The sequence below is a fragment of the Diorhabda carinulata genome, chromosome 8 (genome assembly GCF_026250575.1).
Source record: "Diorhabda carinulata isolate Delta chromosome 8, icDioCari1.1, whole genome shotgun sequence".
Lineage (NCBI taxonomy): Eukaryota > Metazoa > Arthropoda > Insecta > Coleoptera > Chrysomelidae > Diorhabda > Diorhabda carinulata.
The window spans coordinates 1,598,489-1,624,083 of NC_079467.1; the positions used below are offsets into that span (position 1 = coordinate 1,598,489).

At 29.3% G+C, this 25,595-nt stretch overlaps 1 protein-coding gene across 1 annotated transcript in view; it reads right to left on the reverse strand.

Annotated features, from left to right (window-relative positions):
- Window positions 1-818: 818 nt before the first annotated feature.
- Window positions 819-25,595, reverse strand: part of LOC130897478 (kin of IRRE-like protein 2) — a 557,819-nt gene continuing 533,042 nt past the window's right edge. The window contains exon 13 of the mRNA XM_057806357.1: window positions 819-1,374. Within this exon, the coding sequence (XP_057662340.1) occupies window positions 922-1,374 (453 nt within the window). The 3' untranslated portion in view covers window positions 819-921. The remainder of the gene's footprint in view (window positions 1,375-25,595) is intronic.

Sequence of the window (25,595 nt, forward strand, 5' to 3'; positions counted from 1 at the left end):
CGTTCCTTATTATGCACATTGCTGGTGTTTTTATCGTTCTCTGCACTGCCTTTACGACGACAATCAATTGTTTTTAAGTCTCTAGGACAAACAAACCAGATCACAGATCACAGACTCTGAAGTCGGTGGAACTATTGATTAACAGACGCAATTTAAAGTGTAAACAACCGTTTTTGCAGCTATGCGTTTCCTGTAGAAATCATAACCTCAATATTTTATTCTTTTTGTACTTCTCATTGAAGGTTGGCGACTACGTTTTTAAATGCGTCTCTGTCCCTTGCAACATGAAACAATTTTCCGACGCTGAGATTTGTCCATTGTTTTATGTTACGAAGCCAGGATCTCTTCTTCCTGTCGATGCTTTTCTTTCCCTCTACTTTGCTCTGCATCAAGTTCTGTAGCAGTAGGTATTTGTCGTTGCATAAAATATGTCCTATGTAAGATGTTTTTCTTATCTTAATCATTGTTAACAGCTTTCTTTTGCGACTAGTGCGTCTTAGTACTTCGTCGTTGTTGATTTTGTCAGTCCAGGGTACCTTCAAGATGCGTCTATAGAGCCAAATCTCAAATGCTCAAAGTTTTTCGATAATTTGAGCTTTCAAGATCCAGGTTTCCACTTGACAAATGCCTTTTGATCCATTCGAATTCTGATGTTGATTTTTTCGTCTACATAAATTTGAGCGTTTATGACTGAACCAAGATACTAAGATTAATATAATTAAACTCATTATTTCTGTACCTTAATTGTTTAAATTGAATATGAAATTATTCTATTGTGAAGCTGATAAGAACCAGTTTTTTCACATTATTCCTGGTAGTATAAAAAATCATTAATTATTGCTAGATTTTTTTAGATTTATGATAATAAAAAGTAAGTATTCGATCCAAAAACTGTGTTCATGTTTTATAATCAATACCTATTTACAATTCAGCATGTTCTAAATTATTGGGTTGATAGAAGAAATCAGTGCCTATTCTATCATCCCTCTTTGGAAAAACATGGTCGTAATATTTTTCATGTTCATACTGCAAAGGTTTTGGTCTAGCCTTATCTTTTTTGTTATATTTTTTGTTACTTCTAACATATTTGTTATCGTTTGGCAGTGAATATCTGTGAGTATTGAAACCAGCTGATGTACCATACGACCAATTGTCTTTTGATATTGAATTTGTGTATCTATTAAAGCTATAATATTTGTTTTGTCGGCAATTATCGGTATCGTTATCAGATTCGAAGAAGTCGGTCGATAAGATACGAGTGTTTGTTCTGTCTGTATGTGTATCCATCAGACTAGAATAGAAGTTTTCTGCCTTTTGTTTCGACTCTCCTAAGCTACTTCTACCATTGAATGTAAGTGTAGTGGGTTGTTGATGCTATATGTACAGCAGTATGTTAGATTTGTTAGTATAAACCTGGCGGCTGAAACGGACGATCTGATTTCAAAAACGTAATTCCAATTTAAATTAAAATTGATTTTTAACATTAAAAAAGTAACTTGACATATTTCAAACAATCGATTAATACCCTCTTATTCATGAGTACTTTTTAAACAACATTTTCATAGTTTCCGAACGAAAACAACTTTTTGCTTATTATCAATTAAGACTTTCGTTACTTAACTTTACAACTAGCTAGAAATTGCTAGAATCGTTCAAAATATTATTATAAATAAGATTCTACAAATTGGAAAATTTTTTTAATCAATGTTAAATGTTACAAGAATGAGTTTTTCGTGATTTTCAACCAAATGGTGAGTTTTATCATAAAAATACTCCAGACAAAAATTGTAGACCATAAAATTATCTACAAAAAATGTATCAATAGTTTTTTTCATACGAGCAACTGTTTCCGAGATATAACGATTCAAAAAGCTGGAATCGTCATTAAAATGTACACGTTTTCACGCCACCTGTGAGGTGAAGTACTTTTTTTAACTTGGTTTTTTCAATTAGTCCGGGAGCGGTCAATATTGCCATGTGCCAAGGATAAAACAGTTGTATTCTTATGTATTTTGAGCCGCTGAATCCAAATATACCCGGCGTTTTTGCGAAAAACTGGTACTTTTTATTTAAATCGCAATTGTTTAAACAAATTATGAATAAATAGTTTTTTCGTTTCGGATAATTTTTTATGCATATATGGACCATTTCAAAAAGATAAAGCTTCTTGTCTTGTTTCCTTATAATGTATACGAGTATTTAAAAATTTATGAATCAACGATTTTTACTATCTTTCGACGTTAATAAGTTTTAACCAACTAAACATTTTTAAAAATTAAAAAATCGTACTTATTCTTTGAACCTTGGTGTACAAATTGGTATACTTCGATATTAATGCAGGTCCGACGTTTGGCACTTATCGTGATTGACAATTAAACGCTTTATCAACGTTGTAGCTCGTGGCGACAAGCCTCGATCACCGCGAGCCGATCGCGGGTAGCTCTATTCTGGTGAGCATTTTATGTTGCGCGGCGTGCAGATTTTTTTGTACTGACATTCTCTCGAAGTTCAGAGTACCGAAACTGGGAGCGTATGAAGACGAAGATCTCTGGCAACTACAGCCATCCCATATGTAGCGTCTAGGTTGTGCGATTTTGCTTAGTCTCGTCTAATAAGGGCCTAAGCATAATAAAATATTTAAAACTGATCATTTGATGTTTTTGATGGTTCCATTGTTTTATAGTCAACAACCAGGATTATTTTCGGCTCAGAATTATAAAGAATTAGTCACCAATTTATAATTTTTGGTTACTTTCGGAAAATCTACTGCACCTGGGTTTTAAAAACAGTTAACAGTTTTTTATAACTTTTGGTTGGGATAAGATGAGGGTAACTAGTTTAAACAGTTATACCCCGAAAACCCAGTGCAGTTTGAAATTTTTATTATTGGTGCTTGATTGATTGATGTCATACAAAATGTCAAGGATTGAGTAGCGGATTTGTTTAAGTTGAAAAGTGATGATTTCTGGGCCAACTGGAGATATTTACATCCATATGTAGATACAAATTTATATATGCCTGTTAATGTATATTTCAGAGGGTAATTTGATAACTAATTTGCTCGAAATTTAGCATCTAGCCTCATTGAAGACATATAAATCATCCAGTTGAATAATCAGTCTATCACGACCCGGGAACATATTCAAATTTGAAGAGCCGTTTATTTATTCAAACCCAAGTGTGAAAAATAAAAATTATTCATTTTATTTTATATACTTTGAATTTTTTCTTCTTAATTCATGGTATTTTCATGTTGTTAGTTAATTAGATTATAATTTGAAGTTGCTTTTCTAAAACAGTTAATTTTTTATCAAAGAAAAGCTATTTTTATGTTATATGTATATTAAATGTCAAGTCGGTCTATGAAATTTTGGTTTTATATTGGAAACTATGATTTAAGGAAAGAAAATCATACTTCATTGTATAATATTCGCATCAGTTTTGATAATATAGAATTCATAGTAAAATTTGGAAGCAATTACGTATTTATAGAATAATATTATATGTTTTCGAAAAAGCATTTATTCTACCTATATAAAAATAGATAAGTATATATACAATCAATAATATTTTTCTACTTTAGGTACCTATAACATAATTCTGAGCATCTCTATTATAATCCGAAAACCCTTCGTGGCATCTCCATTATCCATTTAGGAAGGTTTGAATCCTCGTAGGAGGGTTTTGACCCTAGTAGGAAGCTCGATTACAAAGTAATGTGATAGGTCCTAAGTTGAAGTGACAAGTTATGAATGATTCTAAATTTTTATTCACGAACTTATTCATTTTATTTTTATTATCAATTTTACCTAACTTAGTATTTCAGATCGTTCGTTTCCATTGTCGCCAAGTTCGAGATATACAAGTAGTGTGATAATGATAAAAAATCTAAACTAAAGTTACAAATTTTACCCTCAAGTGCCGAATGGTATTAGAAGTAGCGATAAAAACAATCAACGCAAAATAGTAAATTGAAAAAAAAAAATGTGTGAATGCGATGTGATCGGGCTGATACTGCTGATTCCTCGGCGGCTCAGATCATTTAAAATCAAGTAAGATGGTTTGAGAATGTGCTCAGGACAGGAGTCTGCAGAGTGTTTAAAAGAGTGTCAGTGTATGAATACGGTGTATGTACATAGTGAAAATTATTGTGGATCAAGAAAACTCAGCAGTGATAAAATATTTTACCAGAAATCAAAAATATTCGATGTAAACTAAATTTACGCCGATACGTTGAATTATATTTTTCTAGAATACACTTTTTACATTAAAATATCACAAATATCAAAAGTTTAAAGGACTGTAACGAGATGGGTAGTCCTTGCTGAACAATTTGAGCTGCAACCAAAGATATATTAAGGGTTGCAGTAAATTGGAAATGGGAGCTGTTTTGTAAACATCTAATCCAAGTTTTCGTAACAGTTTTTTCTATGATCAGAAAGACAACAATAAAGAACAATACAAAAGAAATAATTATATTTTACTTCAAATATATAAAAAACAAAAAATTTTTTTATGAACTATATTATCGAACTCGATAAATAAATGGAAGGGGCTCGTTAATGCAAGAAGGCAAGCAAAAGTGTGTAAGAGAGAGAACACATGATTGTAGGATACCCGTCTTGTGATGATTTTGAAGGTTTGTAAATACAAAAATTAGTGAGGTGAGTGTTGAGGACATTTTCATCATATTATTAGCATATTTGCTGCTGTTATAAACTTAAGAGTGGTGTTGTTTGAAGCCAAAGTACAGTTACGATTTTTGAGACATTTTAGAACATCAAAGTTGGTTTTTTTAACTTATAATGGTGTTGAACTGTGTTGAATATAATTGCAATAATGTGCATGACACAAACAAGGCTCTTTCTTTTCGAAAGTAAGCCTGTTTTCGGTATTTCTTGCCACAAATATTTCTAACCTTAAAAATGTTTTTGTAGTTTCCCTTTTAATCGTACAGAAATTTTTAAACTTTAGATAAGACCCTTATGCAGATTGGAATCTGTCGAGAACAAGTAGATTATGTGGGAAACATTTCCTACCATCAGATATAACTGGTAACAAACGAAAAGTGTTAAAACTTGATGTCGTTTTGAGTGTGTTCAATTTTTCAAAACATCTCAAACACGTCACGGAATCTCGAAAAGAACCAGCACGACTAGTAAATTTTGAACGATATTCAGAACCAATGGAACTAGATCCTAATTTGAAATGTAGAATGCACCGTTATTCCAAATTGTGGAATAATGAAATTCATGGAAAATGACAAAACTAATTTTAATCAAAAATTGCTAAAACTTTAAGTTTAATTTAAGCAGTAATTGGGGTTTTAGATAGATTAGACTGAAGTTTCAGTTGTATATGTATTTTTTATTTGAAATATAATGCTTTTATTTCTTAACACCTTGTATATTCATACTTTGAATTTGTATACTTGATAATATTACGTTATTTTTCCCAAAAATACGTTTCGAAATTCCAAAATGTAGATTTTATTACAGTAGCGACGTAAAATCAGGAAGTCCATTTTATTGAATCAACTATTGAGTGAATCATATCATTCGACCCCACTTTTGCAGCGGTACGTACCCGTTCCATTTATTTATCGAGCTCTATGATTACCATAAACCAAACCATAGACAACTGACAATTAAAATAGAGAGCAGAAATTTCCTATTGTTCTAAGTCGATGGTTCAAATTCAAGTAATCAACTTGTGGCAGAGGCTCATGTTGAGAGGATAGCTGATATTTTTCACAAGACACGCCACGCCACAAATCGTTGACAATTGAGAAAAGAGAAATTTTCAAATGATCAGTTGATCTTTGAAGATGAAATTGAAAAAAAAACTAGATGATAGGAAAAACTTTTCCAAAAACTTTGGATTCGTTGTTTAAAGGAAAGTACTCATTTCCAATTTGCTGTAAACTATATACTATATGCTATTGATAATAATGAAAAAAATGTTCTTAGATCGTTTTTGATACATCACGCATCGTCTTTATTAAAGTATGCGTATTCTGAAATAAATGTTTTAGCTATTTCAATAACGATTTTAACCAATTTTTTAACTGTCAAATTATGAACATCCAACCAATTTTATATAATCATGGCCTTAACTGATAAAACCTAATAAAGCGAGCTTATAGTATAAGACCGAATCCGAGAGAGCTATATATCACTATCAAATCGAATCCTATTGAACTAGGTGTATTCGAAATGCACATTCATAAAGATACGTTGAAGGAATTTACATCTTCTTCTACTACGATGCCATTAAGAGGCTGTCGATCCAAATGGCTATTATCGCACGAGAAACCGCAGCTCTGAAAATTTCTGTAGACGCCTGTCCGAGCCATCTGTGCAAGTCTTTCGCCATCAATTTTGTCTATGGCCAACCGATTGTTTTCCTTCGATCTTCCCTTCTATTATAATGCGGTACTGCAAACTTACTCTCCTTCATTGTCGTTAGAAGTTACCCATTTGTGTAAGACCTCTATGTTTGTCTTATGTTCCATCGGAGATATCAACAGGATTCGCCTGTAGACGTACATTTCGAACGCATCAATTTTCTTCTCCGTGGTCCAGCTTTTGCATCCGTGCAGAAGAAAAGTGAAGCATTCTCGTCGGGAGTTCCAGAAGCGCCCTCATGTTGTTCAGAGTTTTCCGCGCTTGCTCAATTCTTAATCTGATCTAATCTAATCTTAATCTAATAGATGACACTTGTTCAATGATCTCTCCATGGAGTCTTAGGGTGGCGTATTCATATAAAGACCTACGTCATTATAGAAAAATGTGATAGAACATGTAGGTGGAGCCCAATCACCACTGAACACAAAAATTTTAATAAAGTCCACGAATTCGTGTTACAAGTTCGCCAAATAGTTGACGATTCACAAGTTGATGGAAACGATCGTCAAATTAAACGAATTACTCTTCGAATTGCTTCATCATCCACCATTTAATCCTGAAGCCTATTTTGACGCAGAAGACAAATCCATCTACAAGAAGGACTTCTACACGAGAAGTAAGAGATTGTATTGTTCTTGAAGAAGATAAAATTGATGGATAAAACTGATTTTTGGCAAAGAAAATGTGTTTTTCTTAGTTAGTCATACGATTTATTGATTGATGTGTTCAAAATTTGGTTCCAAATTAGATGTTTAATTGTTTGAGATTTTAAGAAAAAAGGTTAAAATCGGCAAACTTCTACGTGAGCATTCCAATCTTAATTTATATTATATAGTTGTAATCAATATCTGTTGAGTAATTAAATCACTAACAGGAATATTAGGATTAGTTGCAATATTATAAAAATTTTTGGAACTTTGAAGATTTTGCGAAGATTGATTCACAAAGTTGTTTCAAACCAATATATAACCAATTAATTCAATTTGAATTTAAATAGAATTTGTTCATATGCTGGAAATCTTTTTTTATAAAGAATCATTTTTATATTCAAAAATATATATAATATTGCCACACCCACATTAATTTTGTGTATATTTGGATAAATTTAATATGAATTTCAATATAAAAGTCGAAGGGGTTTTTGTCATTTGACAGAAGTTGCTGTAAATTGTTATACCAAATGGAAGACTTGTTATTTTGAATGTGTTCAATTGGTAATACCTTTTTGATAAACTGAATATTTTCATAAGAAAGTTTATGAAAAATTAATGATTTCTCGAAGAATTTTCTTGTTCTATTCCTTGTGATATTTTTATAAAGACTGTGTAGGAAATGCGATAAAAAACCTTGAAGTTGAAACAATGATAAAATTTTTCCAAGATCTTCATGGAAGATTTTCACTATTTAATGATTTTCTTATATGTCTCTTTAATAGCTTTATAATATTAATCCAAAAATTCTTAAGAATACGTATGAATCAATTAGAATTCGAGATCATTGTTTTTCTTTATAAAATAGTAGGTGGAATGGAAACTTATAATAAATAGATAACGAGTTAATGTGAAGTTAATTTGATACGAGAATGGTACCAGAACTACCTGACCTGACCTATAGATGACGGTAGGTACTTGAAAGTACACTATACAGCATATGTTTCAAGTTTGAAGACTTCTTGTTTAGTTTCTGTTTGGTAGCCATTGATAGTGAAGGGTTTTAGTGAATTTGTGAACATGAAAAAATTTTTCTTAGCACAACCAATATGAAAGCTGAATTAGGTTCTACTCTGGGTGAGATTGTTCCTTGGTTATTAACAGTTTAAGTTTGAACGTGGCCGAACACCAGTATCGAAATGGTGACGATTCCAGAAATGTTGAAAAAATCGACAATGCGATACTGGATGATCGTCGACTGAGAGTGCCTAGCTAGTAGACATAGTAGACATTTCAACAAATGCGTTACACCGAATATTAACTGAAAATTTGGACATAAAAAAGCTGTGCGCGTTTGCTCATAATGGAATAAAAACAGCGCCGTTAAGATGTTGTCATCGAGTGTTTGACCGTGTCTCACAGAAATAAAGCCGTTTGATAACCATGGATGGAACGAGGGTCCATCACTTCACAACCAAAGCAAAAGAAAAATCGAAACAATGGACTGAAAAGGGAGAACCGGCTCCGAAGAAGGCAAAGATCGTTCCATCTGCAGGCAAGGTCATGGCGTGGGATAATGTTCATTTAATATCTAGAAAAAGGCAAAACTATTGATGACGAGAATTATGCCAATATATTGCAAAGTTTGAGCAGATAAATAAAGCAGAAACGGCTGCATTTGACTGAGAAGAAAGTGTTGCTTCGTTAAGACAAAGCACCAGCTCACACATCCATTATTGCAATGGTCAAATTGATAAATTATAGTTTTAATTGCCAGATTTAGTCCCCTCGGATTATTTTCTGTTCCAAGATTTGGAAAAATGGTTCGTTAGTCAAAGGTTAGCCAGCAGGTGATATCGGCAGTTGATGGCAAATTTGGGGAGCTTGACGATTCTTTCTACTTTTGGTACCATCCTCGTAGAAGTTTATTTTATTGTATCTTTGCTATTCTTGCAGGCACAGACGGCTTTTTATATAGTCTCACAAGAGAAAAAAAGCATCTCAATGTTTGAGGTGGCCTGCAGTTGGTCCTCCTTTGCCTCATAAGGGCCTTGTAATAAACTGAAGCACCATAATGTGAAAATATTTGATACGTAATCAAAATGGAGGAAATGCTTCACAAAACATTCAGATTCATAATAAAAAGAATCCGTTTTTGATTATTTTACAATTAATTTAAAAATTAGATAATATCCTCCGACTTACTACTTGAAATAAATAACTAAACTTATTTTTAAGTATAACGACAATTTCATTTGCAATCTCGCCAAAACTATAGTTGAAATTTGTTTCATTCTTCAATGAATGATGTTAACAGTGTAGAAGAGAATATTAAAAATTAGAAAATGGATTGATCATTCACAAAGCATACTATGATTTTATGTAGTTTGGATTGAAACGGTAATTTAACTTTTCATTTGATAGAACAATTTTCACAATCTACAGAATAGCATGTAGTAACCATTTTAGAAAAATATCACTTTTATTCTCTTGAACCACAATTCTTTCAACTTTTTTCATATACCAATAAGAAAATTAATTTAAATTTCATTGTATTAGCAGAGTTATTTTCATGTTAGTAAAAGTACCAAGATACATATTCAACTTTTAAAATTGACACACCGATGTTTATTAACGATATACATTCAATAATTCGATTTTAATAAATTATTGTTGACATTCATGTGGTAATTGTTGAATTATTCGACAGAATTTTGCAGCTGATTATCAAATATTCAATTCGTCGATCATGTAAATTAACGAAGAGCTTATTAAAATATTTTCATTCAATTGGGCACCACTGAAAGCTTCACGAATTTTCATTGTAGCGTTATTCCCAAATCATTTAATGATGACGTTATCAATCAAATGTATTCCTACAGTTTTTTGGTTTTCTATCCACATTATAATGGTAGGAATGTCGCGAAGAATGAATTCATTGCGATTTTAATAATCACCAAGAAAACAATTATATACAAAATTGTTGTAGAGAAAATTGATTTCCTTCTCGAGTTTTTCCATGATTCTTTGTAGTAATTGACAATACTGTATACCATTAAAAGAATATAACTGAAACTAATAACCGAGTACAGGTCATAATTGACTTATAATGGACATTTATGAATCGATATATGTTAATGTTAATACTGGGGTAGCACAAGCAGGGATTTAGAGATTGAGTCGTCGCAGATGGATATACATGGGAATACCTTGTACCTAGTTAATTTTCAACTAAAAATACAGTTGAGTACGAAAACTTATTTTGAATGTTCTGAGCAAATCCTGTAATTCCATAAAATTATTTAATGCTGTTTTCCTAGTATACCATATTCTTTAAGTCCAGAAGGCAATATTTTTAAGCACCCAAGTGCTTTTTACCGGTTCTTGCATATCCAATAATACAAATCGATTGCGTTGTTTGCTGTAAAAACCTTTCAAAATATTTTAATTTGCATGTAATTTCCAACTGGAAAAATTGCGGATATATGTCGCAAGAATCATGTAATAGAGCTCAATCTTTTTTGGTATAATAACTTAAAGATAACTAATCAAAGGCTGAACAGACAAAAGTCACTAAAGCGATTCTTCCAGAATTATTTTCTCGATAGTTTACTCAGATTAAAATGAGTAGGTAAGCAGTTGTCCTTATACAAGTCTCGAAGAGAAGGCGAAACGACAAATTCCATATTTCTTTTAAAAATTATTGAAAAAAATAAATTTACGTTTTAAAAAAAAGTCGAAACGTCAAATTTTATCTTTCTTTTAAAAATTATTAAAAAAAAAATAAACTTAGTTCTTAAAAAAAAGTCGAAACGTCAAATTTTATCTTTCTTTCAAAAATTATAAAAAAAAATAAACTTACGTCTTAAAAAAGAGTCAAAACGTCAAATTTTATCTTTCTTTTGAAAATTATTAAAAAAAAATAAACTTAGGTCTTAAAAAAAAGTCGAAACGTCAAATTTTATCTTTCTTTTAAAAATTTTAAAAAAATAAATAAATTGAGGTCTTGAAAAAAAGTCGAAACGTCAAATTTTATTTCTTTTGAAAATTATTAAAAAAAAATAAACTTAGGTCTTAAAAAACAGTCGAAACGTCAAATTTTATCTTTCTTTTAAAAATTTTAAAAAAATAAATAAATTGAGGTCTTGAAAAAAAGTCGAAACGTCAAATTTTATCTTTCTTTTGAAAATTATTAAAAAAAAATAAACTTAGGTCTTAAAAAAAAGTCGAAACGTCAAATTTTATCTTTCTTTTGAGAATTATTAAAAAAAAAATAAACTTAGTTCTTAAAAAAAAGTCGAAACGTCAAATTTTATCTTTCTTTCAAAAATTATAAAAAAAAATAAACTTACGTCTTAAAAAAGAGTCAAAACGTCAAATTTTATCTTTCTTTTGAAAATTATTAAAAAAAAATAAACTTAGGTCTTAAAAAACAGTCGAAACGTCAAATTTTATCTTTCTTCTAAAAATTTTAAAAAAATAAATAAATTGAGGTCTTGAAAAAAAGTCGAAACGTCAAATTTTATCTTTCTTTTGAAAATTATTAAAAAAAATAAACTTAGGTCTTAAAAAAAAGTCGAAACGTCAAATTTTATCTTTCTTTTAAAAATTTTAAAAAAATAAATAAATTGAGGTCTTGAAAAAAAGTCGAAACGTCAAATTTTATCTTTCTTTTGAAAATTATTAAAAAAAATAAACTTAGGTCTTAAAAAGAAGTCGAAACGTCAAATTTTATCTTTCTTTTGAAAATTATTAAAAAAAATAAACTTAGGTCTTAAAAAGAAGTCGAAACGTCAAATTTCATCTTTCTTTTGAAAATTATTAAAAAAAAATAACCTTAGGTCTTAAAAAACAGTCGAAACGTCAAATTTCATCTTTCTTTCAAAAATTATAAAAAAAAATAAATTTACGTTTTTAAAAAAAGCGAAACGTCAAATTTTATCTTTCTTTTAAAAATTATTAAAAAAAAATAAACTTAGGTCTTAAAAAAAGTCGAAACGTCAAATTTTATCTTTCTTTTGAAAATTATTAAAAAAAAATAAACTTAGGTCTTAAAAAAAAGTCGAAACTTCAAATTTTATCTTTCTTTTGAGAATTATTAAAAAAAAACTTAGGTCTTAAAAAAAGTCGAAACGTCAAATTTTATCTTTCTTTCAAAAATTATTAAAAAAAAAAATAAATTTACGTCTTAAAAAAGAGTCAAGACGTCAAATTTTATCTTTCTTTTGAAAATTATTAAAAAAAAAATAAACTTAGGTCTTAAAAAAGAGTCGAAACGTCAAATTTTATCTTTCTTTTGAAAATTATTAAAAAAAAATAAACAGGTCTTAAAAAAAGTCGAAACGTCAAATTTTATCTTTCATTCAAAAATTATTAAAAAAAAAATAAATTTACATTTTTAAAAAAAGCGAAACGTCAAATTTTATCTTTCTTTTAAAAATTATTAAGAAAAATAAACTTGGGTCTTAAAAAAAAGTCGAAACGTCAAACTTCATCTTTCTTTCAAAAATTATAAAAAAAAATAAACTTAGGTCTTAAAAAAGAGTCGAAACGTCAAATTTTATCTTTCTTTCAAAAATTATTAAAAAAAAATAAATTTACGTTTTTAAAAAAAGCGAAACTTCAAATTTTATCTTTCTTTCAAAAATTATTAAAAAAAAAAATAAACTTAGGTCTTAAAAAAAGTCGAAACGTCAAATTTTATCTTTCTTTCAAAAATTATTAAAAAAAAATAAATTTACGTTTTTAAAAAAAGCGAAACTTCAAATTTTATCTTTCTTTCAAAAATTATTAAAAAAAAAAATAAACTTAGGTCTTGAAAAAAAGTCGAAACGTCAAATTTTATCTTTCTTTTGAAAATTATTAAAAAAAATAAACTTAGGTCTTAAAAAGAAGTCGAAACGTCAAATTTTATCTTTCTTTTGAAAATTATTAAAAAAAATAAACTTAGGTCTTAAAAAGAAGTCGAAACGTCAAATTTCATCTTTCTTTTGAAAATTATTAAAAAAAAATAACCTTAGGTCTTAAAAAAAGTCGAAACGTCAAATTTCATCTTTCTTTCAAAAATTATTAAAAAAAAATAAATTTACGTTTTTAAAAAAAGCGAAACGTCAAATTTTATCTTTTTTTTAAAAATTATTAAAAAAAAATAAACTTAGGTCTTAAAAAAAGTCGAAACGTCAAATTTTATCTTTCTTTTGAAAATTATTAAAAAAAAATAAACTTAGGTCTTAAAAAAAAGTCGAAACTTCAAATTTTATCTTTCTTTTGAGAATTATTAAAAAAAAACTTAGGTCTTAAAAAAAGCCGAAACGTCAAATTTTATCTTTCTTTCAAAAATTATTAAAAAAAAAAATAAATTTACGTCTTAAAAAAGAGTCAAGACGTCAAATTTTATCTTTCTTTTGAAAATTATTAAAAAAAAAATAAACTTAGGTCTTAAAAAAGAGTTGAAACGTCAAATTTTATCTTTCTTTTGAAAATTATTAAAAAAAAAATAAACAGGTCTTAAAAAAAGTCGAAACGTCAAATTTTATCTTTCATTCAAAAATTATTAAAAAAAAAATAAATTTACATTTTTAAAAAAAGCGAAACGTCAAATTTTATCTTTCTTTTAAAAATTATTAAGAAAAATAAACTTGGGTCTTAAAAAAAAGTCGAAACGTCAAACTTCATCTTTCTTTCAAAAATTATAAAAAAAAATAAACTTAGGTCTTAAAAAAGAGTCGAAACGTCAAATTTTATCTTTCTTTCAAAAATTATTAAAAAAAAATAAATTTACGTTTTTAAAAAAAGCGAAACTTCAAATTTTATCTTTCTTTCAAAAATTATTAAAAAAAAAAAATAAACTTAGGTCTTAAAAAAAGTCGAAACGTCAAATTTTATCTTTCTTTCAAAAATTATTAAAAAAAAATAAATTTACGTTTTTAAAAAAAGCGAAACGTCAAATTTTATCTTTCTTTTAAAAATTATTAAAAAAAAATAAACTTAGGTCTTAAAAAAAGTCGAAACGTCAAATTTTATCTTTCTTTTGAAAATTATTAAAAAAAAAATAAACTTGGGTCTTAAAAAAATTGGAAACGTCAAATTTTATCTTTCTTTTGAAAATTATTAAAAAAAAATAAACTCAGGTCTTAAAAAAAAGTCGAAACGAAAATAAAATTATTAAAAATAAACTAATTTCAAAACAGAAGAGACCTAAAATCAAGAACATTTAGAAGCATTAATATGAGTAAATATATAATATATTTTATAAGGAAACAATAAAAGCGTTGAACGAAAAATTAAGCTCATTTTACGCTAGTAGGAAAAATATTGTATGCAATTCGTGTGTAAAGGCGAAAAAAGAGCTTTACACACTTGTTACATTACATAAATAACTATTTGATTGGGTGTTCGGGTTTTGATATCAAAGATTTTTATTAATATAACGATCTATTTTGAAAACAGTTTCCTTACTGCTTTTGGGTAAATATAGCTTCATTTTTAGAGAGCTAAGATTTGCTATGTCTCCGATTGAAACGACATTAAGCAAAAATAGTCCCTCACATACAAAACTTGAAATTTCATTAACCACATATTAATTAAAAAAAAAAAAAAACATTGTGTAGGTACGTGTGTCAATTTAAAAAGTTAATTATGTTATTATTTTCACAAATTTGGGTGCAATTTAGAAATCCCATGGGAATAATTGAACTGAATATGTCTGATCAAGCTACCGTGTTCGATGTGCATGTGCATTATATACAGGGTGCATTCAGAGTGCTGTTAGTGTTCACATAATACATCATCATTCTCTAATATGTACAATTGTCTACATTTTTTTTCTCCATTTTTTCTTAAGTTGATCTTAAAGACAAAGTTAATAATGTGATCAAACATAAAAAAGAGATTTCTTACCCTGTATACGAAAATTTATTGTCCATACATGAAATCGATAAGAGAATTTATTTACAATAATAGTAAAAAGAAACCTCCTTTTTCGGTGAAACACTATGTTATGAAAACGAAAATTTAATAACTGAAAATCAAATGAAAACATCAAAATATTCAACTACTCATTAATAGGTACAAAATTTGATTTTTTAATAACAATGCTACACTTACTAACGAATATTACTTTTCTAAATTCTTATGAAAACATTTTGAATCATAAGCTACGAAGCCAACACTAATCTGAAATTCAAGTCTTACCAACATAACTCTAAAAATAATATAAAAATATTTATGAAAACGTTAATGAATTTTTTCAGCGTCAGATTTATATGATGTGATCACAAAGTATAAAATTTAGTTTTCCAAATTCATATATTTATAAGAAATTTATGGTAATTTTATAGTTTCGCGGTCCTCTCATTTTCTAGCTCTAGTAAATCGAAAAATCATCTGACTCAGATAATTTTTTTCACAAAATCTTCGTTTCTACGGTGGATTTACGAAAAAAATTATGGAAATAAAAAAAATGGAAACTTATATTGGTTTCAGGGCTCTAAATGATCATGAAAATACATTTATTCACGTATAATTGTTGATAACTTTTTTACAAATAATCAAATGAAGTTGTTATTTTTTTTCTTAATCTACACAAAAAAAACAAATAAAAAAATTATACAAAAATGTTGATTTATCATGTTTTTACAATTAAAAATAATAACAATTCCTCTCAAAATTGACCTTTCCTCACATAAAATCGTTTGTAGTTTTTTTATTAAGTAAACATTGAAGATATATGAACAAAAAAATTCTTGAAATCACTTATTGGGATGAAGTGTACAAAATTAAAAGTCAACTTTGAAAAATTGAAAATTTTCACCATTAAAAAAATGGTATCTTACTAAGGTTGACTGTTAAAGAGAATTTAAAGTCTTGAAACGATATAAAATCTTCAAGTGAGATATTTTCTATATTTTTTCACATAAATTCGCCGTGAAAAAGAAGATTTTTGAAAAAAATTCATCAAAATTTTTTCGAAGATTTTTTTATTTTCTAGAGCGTTTATGATAACATTTAAAGTCAGAAAACCATGTAAACATTTTTCAATTTTTTCTTTTTCCAAAATGTTCGTTTTTTTGTGTAGATTAACAAAAACAATATATGAAGTGCGTTTGATGCTTTGTAAAAAAGTTATGAACGATTATATGCGAAGTAGTGCGTCTATGATCACATTTAAAATTATAAAACTTTTCAAAATATCCAGTTGAGATATTTCCCATATTTTTCTCATAAATCCGCATAAAGCTTTAAAAAAAATTCATCGAAATCGGATTATTTTTCTATTTTCTAGAGCCAAAAAACTAGGGAACCGCGAAAGTATGAAATTACCCTCAAAACTAATTGTCAGGGTGAAAGAATAGAATTTATTTCTTTGAATCCTAGAAGTTGAGCAAAAATAAAAGATATTAAAAAAGGACGAGGAAATTACTACTAGTCGATATTAAAAATATTGGAAAAAAGGTAATTATTTCCAATTGGGGCCCCAAGCAAAAATCGCTTCAAAAATTCTTTCCCCACCTGGAAACTCTTTTGAGTTCTTATGGGATTTGATCGAAAAAAAAACGATTTCAAGGTATACTATAGATCTTAATTCAGTATATTAGTGACAAGGATGATGTGGGGGACTAAATAATTTTGTAATTAATAAAAAAATATATGTCCTTGTCAGTTTATTTTTTAAGCTATTCCTATACCTAAAAATCATGTTTATTTCGATAAAACCCCATAAAACACATCTTCCTCCATTTAAATATCTAATTATCTACCAATTTTTGTCTAAAGTTTCAATTCTAAATAATTTGCAAAAATAGGAATAATATTCTGATATTAAAGATAAAGATTAAAAATAAGATTGTACAAAAGTGATTACGCCGATCGTACTTTATGGATGTGAGTCCTGGGTGCTAACCCAGAAGAGTGCTGAAGAAATAGTATGATAGATAATGGGGGCTGGAGAATTAAAAACGAGTCATGGTAAAAAAGAACAACTGCAGATCTAAAGGAAATATATACAGAGCCTAGTACAACACAAGTAGTTAGAACCCAAGGATTCAGGTGGTTGGGATATGTGGACAAAATGAATGCAAACAGAATTGCCAAAAAAGCACAGACGGAGCGCGAGGAAATCAGGAGAAGAATAGATAGACCAAAGAAGAAATGAACGGGAGAGGTAATATCACATTTGAGAAGAGAAGGAAGGACATAAACGAATGGAGAGGTAAAGTAAAGAGAATTAAGGAAAAAGAACACAACAGAGCTTAAAGAGTTTGATTATAGATAGATTCCAATATATATTTTCTAGATTATCTACAATTTTGATATATTTTATTTCGTATACATCATCGATCTGATTTTTACCTGACTAGTAGTTCACATTTGGAAGTGAACTGGGGAATGTTCAACTACACGAACCAAATAGCAGCGCTAGCTGGTAACGAGAGATGCTACGCAGCTCTGATGAGACGCAAGAATGTCAAAACTAGACAGCGCTTACAAATCTTTCTTTGTAATTGCGATCCATTAAGGATGTTGATATCGACAAAAAGGTCAAGGAACATCACGATCTTCAACGGAAATTCAGATTATTTTTTCGAAGTGATAAGTAGCAATCATATATATATATATATATATATATATATATATATATATATATATATATATACACTAAATTCTATATAAATGAATGGAATATCGTTGGATTTGAATTAAATATTAATGGAATGTATGCAATTTATATGATTTTAGAAGTGATACAAGTCATGATGATTTCGTAGTCTTGAATAAGAGCTGCTCAGAAAAATACCTGAGGAGATGAACATGGGCTGGGATAATTAATTAATACCAATTTATTAAGGGAACAGAAGAAAAAATAGGTGGATGTAGGGAAATTACTATAAGAAAACAGTAAAAAGCAACTGTAAAATTGAATGCAGTTCTATTCTTCCAACATGATATTATTTTCAAGAGTTTTTTAACCAGCCGTCATTTCCAATGAAATAATGTTGATTTTCCAAAATCTATTCAATTTATAGGACAAAAAAGTGATCGTGAAATAAATATACACTATTAGAATATGCGAATTTGAGTGCGAAAAATTCAATAATTTTCCAGTTATATTGGTTTGACTTATAGCAAAATATTACTAATAAAAAAAAAACCACAAACATCTATTTGGTTAGAAAAATGAAGATGAATTTTTTCCGTAAAATTTTATGAGATGAGTGTGTGCGCACAGTGCCCAAAAAACAGTTCACTCGGCAGTAACAAAGGTCTATCATCGTTCTGAAACGTTTCGTTGTCTTGAAAAAAAATCTTGTTTCTATAATATATTTCGTAATAATAGAAACGTCATCAACAACTTTACATTGTTATCATGTTTTTGAACCAGCCACATATTTAATCAAACTGCTATTCCCGAATTTAAATAGAATCGATTAAAATAATAATAATTAAATATATTAATTTCACACTTCGATGTAGTAAGCTAGGCAATTCAGTTTCACTAGTTGAGAATGATTAGAGATTAACAAAGCTTTTTCTTGAAAATACATGTTACATATAATATTCATGTATATAATAACTTCTAGAGCAAAAAACAGCATCCAAAGTTCATATTTTGGTCGAAAGTTGCTGTCACTATTAAACTTTGTTCATAGTAAGTTGTAGAAAGCCTCATGTATGGAGATTTTTCATTTTTAGTATTTTATCTAATGTTTACAAAATAATAAACATCCAAAAGAACTAAAACATTTATTTTGTCGATATTTAGCTACGAGGGCCGTTTTTTTTTAGGCTATAAATAAAAGACAAGTTCAAATAAAACAATAATTTTATTATCAAAAGATTGATACACTTTCCGACATAATCAACGAAGAGATTGAGACGTTTGTCATATCTGTGGACAAGCTTTTCAATACCCTCCTCAAAGTTTACCGCCAATGTAGTCTAACCCTTTCAGTAACAATAAAGTACGAAACAGACCTTGAAACTCCTGGAAATTCCGTAGACAAAGTAGTAATGTTGAGTCTGCGGTTTTCTTCAACTATTCTGTCAACTCGTTGAACCAGGTAATCTGAAACGTCCTTGGCCCCTCTTCATTATGAACATCATTACTGCCATTTTTCAATTTTCGTCACCATTCTCGTACAACACCATCATTCATGAAGTTTTCCCCATACACACGAATCATTCTCCGATAAATTTCTGCAACCATATGGCCTTCAGCCTGTAGAAAACGAATCACACTTCGCAATTCACACTTGGCGGGAGCATCAATAATGACGAATATGTTTGCGTGGCTGTAGCACAACGCCGACTGACGCCTGAATATCAACAATGGTGGAGTGTGTAGTGCGAGAGGTTCGCAGTCGCTCAGAGCGCACGCCCGCTTTCCGGCCAATTTTCACGAAAGAAAAAAATTGGCGGAAAAACTTCATGTAGTACGCGCGTCAAACCTTTCATAACTTTGTTTGAACGTCAAATAAAAACGCTGTAATAGCGTAAGTAGTTTTTTAAGCCGGAAAACTCTCGCAAGAATTAATCGAAAGTGTCTGCAAATTCATGCGTTAAGTTTGGACCTCGAATAAGGGAGCTGCAATAGTTCAAGAAGTTTTGCAAGTCAAAATACCATCGAAAGAAGTGATTGAAAGTGCCGGATCGAATTTTTTTAAACAGCACTGGAAAATCCTACGAAAATCACTGATTATTTTGGAAATAATTGAAGTTCGTACACGTTTTTAATCCATATTTGATAGAATTAGATTAAAAAAATATTTCTTAAAACTACTTTGGAAGCAATCGAGACATTCTACGATAAATTGTGTGTTTTCTGCGAATTTGTGTCAAAAACACCCTTGCCTGTTAACTCATATACCCCACGATTAAATCATTATTTATATACCTACATGACAAGTTTGTTTGTAACATGAGAGAAGTATATGGATGTAATTACTTTCGGTAAGTAAATATCTTTTAAATCGCGTGGCTTGTGTTATTACATTATTTTAATAAGTGTTGCCTTTTGATTCATTTATATCATACAACATATGCAAACGTGTTGTATTTATTTACATACTTTCTCTTGCTGATAAATATCACTCATTTCACTAATTCGTCCTTTTTTCACTACGACTATTTATTTAAAACAAACTTACTGCAATTACACAAATCATTTATATAACAAAATAAAATTCCACAAAGTTCTAGAATAAAAAGAAGCAAAAGAATTAAGTGAATAGACTTTTCTAGGAAATATTTAAAAGAAATAATGTAAATAAACCGCCTGGTATTATAAATAGTTCTAAAAGGAAAAGCAAAGAGTCTTATGCAATTCATATAAAGTAAACGACGCCGCGTGAATTCGCTGAATCTTTAACATTACAATTAAAATACACTGCAGTTTTTGTTTGTTTTCAAAAAAAAAATTAATCAAAAAACAGACAAAGTACTACAAAGTGGTATATGAATAAGGTCAACATCTGAAAAAGCCTATGCAGATGATTCCGTATTAATAGTTGAAGTCACCAACTGGAAAGTAAAATAAGTTTTAGGAACATTAACATAAAGATTAACGAAAAGAAAACAAAGAAAATGATTATATTCAAAAACGGAAAGGTTAGTGAAATATATTGAGATGAAACAAAACTAGAACAGGTGAATCATAACTTTAAATACCTAGAATCGAAAATAACGGAAGACGGTAGCATCAAGGATGGTATAAAGTGGCGGCAGAAAGACAGAAGTATCAAAAAAGCCTTTCTTCCAAAGTAAGAGATACCAAAATGAAGAAAAATACAAAATTTTTGTAGAGTAACAACTCCTATACTGACAGGGTTGAAACATGGCTACAAAAATATAAAGAAATAGAGAACAGGGAGCAGGAGATGATATATCTATGGAAAATATAAGGTAAAACAATCAGACAGGATTAAACATTTTTATACAAACAGAAAACATCTAAGAATAGAACCTACAGATACTAAATATAAGAAGTGCAGTTGAGATGGTTTGAATATGTTACAAGAATGAGAAAATCCAAAATGGTTAGGAGAATGTACTCAATAAAAGCAGCAAACAAGAAAAAAGTATGACCAAGATAAACATGGAATGAGGAAGTAATAGACAGAAAGATTTGAGGATACTTTGGAGGAGCTGTACACCAAATAGACATGTTTAAGATTAAGTAGTGATATAGTACTAGAGAATGGAACTAATCAATATACATTTGGTTTCAATATCAGAATAAAGAGATACATCGACTGATCTCAATCAACATCTTGTAAACACCGCAATTCACTGATAGTTTGAGAAGTGATTGTTGCTGATACAGAGGAAATTTGTGTTTCTTGTGGATCCAAATTTTTCATTTATATATTCCAAAGGTCAGTGGTTCGAGTCAAGATTAATGGCAAAATGAAGTTTTGGCGATTCCGTATGGATAAGTTGGCAGTGGTCAGATATAATTTTAGTGACAAATTTCACGTGTATCTATAGAATCGTAGCTTTAATAAGTTTTACTCTACTTTTTCCACATCTGTATTTATATTGTTTATCGTTAGGTTTTAAATATTTGAATGTTACATGGAATATCGTTTTTTAGTTTCATAGTCAGTCAAAGACTTCCATTGAATTCCTAAATTCCTAAATATACATACGGCTATCTGTTGGTGAATTTCCTTAATTTCGAATCGAAAAGTCTGAAAGTGAACGTCGAAACGAGAAAATAATATTATTATTGATGATATTATTTTTGCCACCAACTACCTTTTATCTTGGAAAAATCCCTAAGGGTTAGCATCCCTCAATATAACCAAGCATGTGTTGGGACGTTTTTTAAAGGTACTAAAGTAAATGTTCGAAGGGTCGGATTAGTTTGTCTGTCCAAATAAGGTAAACAACTTTCCTGGAAATTTTAAGCTACATTTACTTAAGGAATAAGGGCTTTGCGCGAAATTCAACATTCTAGGGCAGGGACAAAAAATAGATAAGAGGATTTTCAAACAAACCCCTATTATAGTGACGTTCTTTTTTATTTTTGAATAAATTGAATAGGTGTGGAAGTGAGGAAGGTACATTTGATAAATACTTTTCCATTTTATTTACTTTGATATAATTATATTCAATATACAGTGTGTTTCCAACATAAAATGGAATATTGTTGTGAGCGAGTCCTAATTAAATTTCAAGATTATAAGGCTGCAGAATCTGATTTTCAATAGGATTTATTTCGATTATAATAATGCACTAGTTAAAACTAAACTCAAGAATGACTAAAATGGTTATAAAAAATGAATGAGCATTAAAATAATACTTCAAACTTTCATTAGAGGTGACTCATGAAAAAATTTATGCTAGTTAGAGATTTTACTTTTGAAAATCCTTTTTAAAAAAACTTTATTGTTACGAAAATTATAATTTACAATTTTGTAATTTTACAAGCGAATGATCTTTATTAATTTCACGATTGATTTAAGCAGTTTCATCATTTTATTATTTACCACAATCTTATTTATAATAAAATAAATGCTGATAGTTGTTCATGTAATTTACTTTCACGTAATTTGTAATATGTGATGATTTTAGACTTTTAACAATCCTCAAACTATATTATGACTGTTTTGAATTGATATTTGGATCACTTTGAAATGTAATAATTATTCCGTGCATTCACCGATTAGTACTTTTGTCTGCAAAAGCTGGATACTAACGTACGTAAGGGCTTGGAACGTACCAAAATAGACAATATACGAAATGAAGATATGAGAAAGAAGCTAGAAGATAGAAAAATTGATTATTCGGCTACCTGAGATGAAGAATGAGGAAAAGGTCTAGGAAGTTACAAAGCCAAGAAGACAAAATGTGAAGATCAGAAAGAGACAGCAACCACATGGAATCGCTTATTACTGATGACAAGGAGTTAATGACACAGATGCGATCGTAGCAATGGATAGAAGAAAAAGGACAAAAAATTATGCTTTTCTTCTCCGATTTATATATCTTTCTTGAGAACGTTCATTTTGCAATAAAGATTAAGCTTAAAATGAAGATTCAACTTCGTAAATCCGTAATTTCACAGTTTGTAAGTACAAAGTTAGAATAGTTTGTCGAAATTGCAATTAAATACTCTCAATTTTTACTAGTGACTCTGATGGTTTTCAAAGATAATGACAGAGATCATTCCGAATGAATAAACACTATTCATCACATAACTTTTGGTGTTCTACCAGTTATGGTTTCATTTGTAGAGATTAGCTAATAGCTGGACCCTAGGCGACGACGTATGTAATTTCAAACTCATCAGTATAACCAAATTTTGGAATCTCTATTAAGTTATTTCGTTAAATCAAGTACGACTATGTGAATGGGAATACACAACTAGAGAATAAGGTTCTGACAACTATTTATCCTCCATAGGTTAATTGGCGATCTTCTACAAGGAAATTTGAAACGTACTTAATATTGTTACGAACAACTCCACGACATAAGCCGTGGAGCCGCTCCTGTCCGGTTATAATGAAGCATTAAAATTTGGTGAAAGCGGCGGCGCTTTTAATATGCTTTTTCTATAAACATCGGCGAGTTGTTTATGTTAGAAATAATTTCTAGAAAGTACTTTTCATTTATTTGTTTCGGTGTGTTGTTTCCCAGAATTTTTGAGGTATATAAAGGAGTTTGTTAAGCGGAGTGAGTCAGTTTATAACTAAAAGTCATAATGATCGAAACGAAATAGAAAAGTATTTGAAGAATTTGAATAAATTAGTAGTTAGTTAAATTTAGTGTGAGTGTTCAAATAAATTGAGTGCGTAAGAGACAGTGTTTATAAATTTACCCCACCGATAGATAGATAATAAAACATTACATTATGTGAGCTTTTTATTTTTATGCACACTGCTAATAATTTCCATAAAATCCACCGATAATACTAATTTTGCTGTTACTGATCCCCTTTCATCAAATATCACATTGTGAAATTACTGCTCAGATTTTACCAAAAGCTTGAATCCAAAAGTATAATCCGTAATATTATAGGTTAGTTAGTTATGTTCACTTCCAAATTTGAAAAAAGTAGAAATCAAATCCTCACATTTGAAGCTACAATATGAAATCTATATTTCACTAATAAACTAATTTTCTTATTCAAAGTTAATCATTTCCCACGTACATTTTATGTTTATAATGACTCAATCAGTACATATTTACAATACAAATTCAATAGATTGTCTTCAGAGAAGTGAGACATTGAAATTGAATAACATAATTATCAATCTGAAACCGAGCGTTGTGTCCAACAGTGATTTAGTGACAATCCACACAAGCTGAATACCAACCTTGTTAGAGGTCATGTTTATTAATGCTGGACATGTGTGATAACACGTTCTGCCAACAATCAAATACTATTTGTTGATTGGCTGGAAAATGTTCGAATACAGTGTTTAGGAAACACCGATAATGTTCCTTTATAGGTAATATCTATATGAGGGAACTACATTAATTGATCATATATGTTTATTGGATTGTTTTTTCAATAAATATTATGAACTGGACTTATTTAAATTACATAGAAAACTGTTTCACTGTGAAATTTCACAAAATTAAAAGTATTTTTCAATTTTAAAAAAATAGGAAACCAAAACAATGATCAGTGCGTGATCAGCACGTGAACGTAACGAGCGAAACGCGGCTTTGCATCGTGTCTGCCGCGTCGCTGAAGAAGCCGTTAGATTAGTTGGATTACAAGGCATCGAACTGCATTATTTATATTTGTCTGTTGCATAATTTGTGATGACCTGAAACATTCAACTATGAAGAATTACATTTGATAAGTGAAAAAAGTGTATACAACATGTCCAGGAAAAGGTTGAAACCAAAATGTGAGATATAATAAATGTTGAAGACAGTGGAACTTAAATGTTGTCTGATGGAAATAAGGATACGAGGTCTGGTTATTAAATAACGAGACGTTGGGTATCTAGATATCTTGTTTTTTACTCAAATGAAAAATACAAATAAAAATAAACCACATGGAGCTTGTTTTTGCTTTCAAACGATTCAAAACTAAAATATTTTCGAAAATAAGGTACAAAACCTACTTCTACAAAGAAGAAAGAAAAACAAGAGACATTCATTTAACGTATTAATGTCCAAGAACCAAAATAGTTGAAGTGATTTCATTAAATTATATAAAAAACAAACAAAAATACAGGAAATGAAGTTTGTTTCTGTTTTCAAACGTTCCAAGCCTGAAATATTTTCCAAAATAAGGTACAAAACCTACTTTTCGAAAGAAAAATAAAGAACGTTAACACTCAGCCAACATATTAATGTCCAAGAACCGAAATAGTTGAAGTAATTTTACTAAAATGAAAAAAAAAACAAATAAAAATACACGAGATGAAGTTTGTTTGCTTTCAATCGTTCCAAATCTGAAATATTTTCGAAAATAAGGTACAAAACCCACTTTTTCAAGGAAAAAAGAAAAACAAAAACATTCATTCAACGTGTTAATGTCCAAGAACCAAAATAGTTGAAGTAATTTTAATAAAAGGAA